The 3,318-nt window shown below is 45.0% G+C and overlaps 1 gene segment (V, D, J or C); it reads left to right on the top strand.

Annotated features, from left to right (window-relative positions):
• Nucleotides 1-350: 350 nt before the first annotated feature.
• On the top strand, nt 351-952 carry LOC131517880 (immunoglobulin heavy variable 1-46-like). The segment is given in 2 exon segments: nt 351-523; nt 609-952. Coding segments are annotated over 2 exon segments (402 nt in total).
• The last annotated feature ends 2,366 nt before the right edge of the window (nt 953-3,318 follow it).

Below are 3,318 nucleotides of genomic sequence, written 5' to 3'. Positions count from 1 at the left end.
TGCTAGTCCAGGGCTTGTAGATATTTTCATCTAGGAGACGGAAGCCAGGATGCATATATTACCCCATTTTGTGCAACAGTTTGGAGTCATGCTTATCCAGGAATAAGACGTACAGATATCAGAGCCAACAACAGGTTCAGGTGGTCTCTGCCTCATTCAATACTGGTCCACAATGGGGAGAATTTTCTGTAAGGTCTTATCACTCAGTGGCAGGAGCTCAGTCTGCACACAGTTCAGGAACCTGGCCAAGGACCCATGTCCTCAAACAAGGATTAGACTGGTGCTCTCTGAGTCCCAATGTACACGGTCTCTGGGACCGTCTCCAGATGGTTCTGGTCCTGTGTATGAAATACTCTGTCTCATGGCTATGCAAATAGTCCTCAGAGCACTAGGTTAAGTATGGGTGTGTCTGTGCCCTGAGAGCATCACCGTACAATGCCATCCTCTACCGGAGACCCTGAGACACACCCCCTCACAATGGACTGGAGCTGGAGAATCCTCTACCTGGTGGCAGTGGCGACAGGTAAGGGTCAGCCAAGTCCCTGGACACAGGATAGGACCAGGACCAGTCAACATTGATTTCATCCACTCTTGTCCCCTCTCTACAGGTGTGCACTCCCAGGTTTTGCTGGTGCAGTCTGGGGCTGAAGTGAGGAAGCCTGGGGCATCAGTGAAGATCTTCTGCAAAGTATCTGGATATAGATTCACTGATTACTATATGCACTGGGTGCGACAGGGTCCTGCACAAGGGCTTGAGTGGATGGGAAGCATTGACCCTGAAGATGGTTCTACAAGCTATGCACAGAAGTTCCAGAGCGGACTCACTCTGACAGCAGACACATCCACAAACACAGACTACATGGAGCTAAGCAGTCAGAGGTCTGCAGACACGGCCATGTATTACTGTGCAAGGACACAGTGAGGGGTTGTCAGTGTGAGCCCAGACACAAACCACCCTGTAGAAGAAGATCAGGACCGCCAGGGGGTGCACACTATGCACCATTCTGTTTGTGTTCCCAGGAGCAGGTGCAGGTAGGGGTTGTTGGAAGGTTTTGTGGCCTGGGGCTTCCTCTCCATACAGCAGTTTCCCCCAGGAAGCCTCTCTGGACACATGACTCTATGCTTACCTACTCGGGTCTGGTTTACAAAGTTTGTTTTACCAGGAACACTATACTTACAAGAACAATAGACTTCAAGCTGTATTACGAAGCTGTAATCATCAAGAAAGCATGGTACTGGCACAAAAATAGACAAATACATGAATGGGACAGAATAGAGAACCAGATTTCCTGAACAGTCTGTTCAGCAAATGGTGCTGGGAAAACTGGATAGTAACATGCAGAAGAATGAATCTGGCACACTTTCCTACAGCAAACACAAAAATATATTCAAAATGGATGAAAAACCTAAATGTACGACCAAAAAGCATCAACATCTATAAGAGAAAACAGGCAGAAACCTCTTTGACCTCGACCTCAGCAACTTCTTAATAGACACGCCTCTAGAGGCAAGGAAAACAAAAGCAAAAAATGAACTATTGGGACCTCATCAAGATAAAAAGCTTCTGCACAGTGGAGGAAACAGTCAACAACACTAATTGGCAACTGACAGAGGAGTGAAGATATTTGAAAATGACATACGTGGTAAGAGTTAGTATCCAAAATCTATAAGAACTTAACAAACACAGAAGAACAAATAAATATTCAGTGAATGGTCAAAAGACATGAGCAGACACTTTTCCAAAGAAAACATCTGGATGGTTAAGAGACACATGAAAAGATGCTCAACATCACTCATCATTGGGGAAAATCAATTCAAAATCATGATAAGATACCACCTCACACCTGTCAGAATGGCTAAAATGAACAATTCAGGAAACAACAGATATGGGCAAGGATGTGGAGACAGAGGAACCTTCCTATAATCTTGGTGGAAATGCCAAGTGGTGTGACCACACTGGAGAAGAGTTTAAAAAGTTAAAATAGAGTTACCTTATGTCCCACCAATTTCTCTACAAGGTAGTTACACAAAGGACACAAAAATTCTGATTCAAATAGCTAAACGGGTGATGGAGATTATGTAGGTCACTTGTGATGCGCACTGGATGTTAATGTATGTGATGAATCACTAAATTTTATTCCCAAAACTAAAACTACACTACATTTTAACTAACAAAGATGTAAATAAATAAAATCTTCATATATTAAAAAACAGGGGGAAAAAAGGAAGGGGACAAATGTTGTTACAAATGGTCATAACCAATGGGATCTAGGGCAGTGAGTCTAACAACTTGCATTTACCCATTTTATCCCTAACTGGTAGTGGACATTAATTAACAAACATACTCAGGATTCCCAATGTTGGTGCCACGTGAGTAGGAATTCAAACCCCAGCTGCCCTTCCCTGCTTCTCTGTGACCCCGTCTCATGGGCAGTCTGTCTAGACAGCTGGCATCTATGTATTGCCTGTGTGTAGACGTCCTTGCTCCTGGACCAGGCTCATTCACCCAGGTCTGCTGGGTACTCAGAAAGCACAGACTAGTGTCACCTGGCATTCCTTGTACTTCCCATTCCTCACTAGGGAACAAGCTCAGCCTTGAGGATGCATGGTTACCATGTGCTGTTCCACTGGTCTACACCACCTGACACCACGCATGTATTCCAGTACTTGCTTCTGAAGGGAATTTCCAAACAGATGACAATTTCACTAGTGATTTACACCAAAAAATAATTGGATCCAAGTGAGGGCACAATATTGGATTTTAGCTGCATGTTAAGGGGAACTTTGCTTTCATTCTTAGAAGACAGAGAAGAGGTTTATACCAGAGACAAGGTCACAAGGATGGATCCTCCCAGAACCAGCAGTGGACCATCGCCTTACTGAGAGAGGGTACATTTCACATACAATAGAAGCTGTGAATGTATAACATTTGGAGGGAGTGACCTCAGAGGGTGGGGGGGCCACAGGTGGCCAGAACATCTCTTTACCCTCAGGTGAGGGACCTCCCGAGTCATGTCACTTGTCCACAATACAGTCAGCTTTGAGGGTGGCTATGGTTCTGGTCGTACATCCCAGAGCCCAGTTTGTAGGGCTGCCCCCGAACTCCACTGGCTAGTGTCCAACATCGTCCAATCAAGCCTGCAGAAAACAGGATGCATGTCATCCCCAGAAGTCCTCTCTCAATGGCAATGACACCTTTATGTGTCTTTCCTTGTTGTTATCTGTCTTTCTTCATGTTTCTTTCCTTACCATTTCTCTTCGCCTCAGAGCATTTTGGGGACATCCATGCATATCCACCTGGGTTCAGTTAGACACTCA

The sequence above is a fragment of the Neofelis nebulosa genome, chromosome 7 (assembly GCF_028018385.1).
Source record: "Neofelis nebulosa isolate mNeoNeb1 chromosome 7, mNeoNeb1.pri, whole genome shotgun sequence".
Classification (NCBI taxonomy): domain Eukaryota; kingdom Metazoa; phylum Chordata; class Mammalia; order Carnivora; family Felidae; genus Neofelis; species Neofelis nebulosa.
Note: the sequence above shows the minus strand (reverse complement) of the source record. Positions and strands in the feature narration are given on the sequence as shown.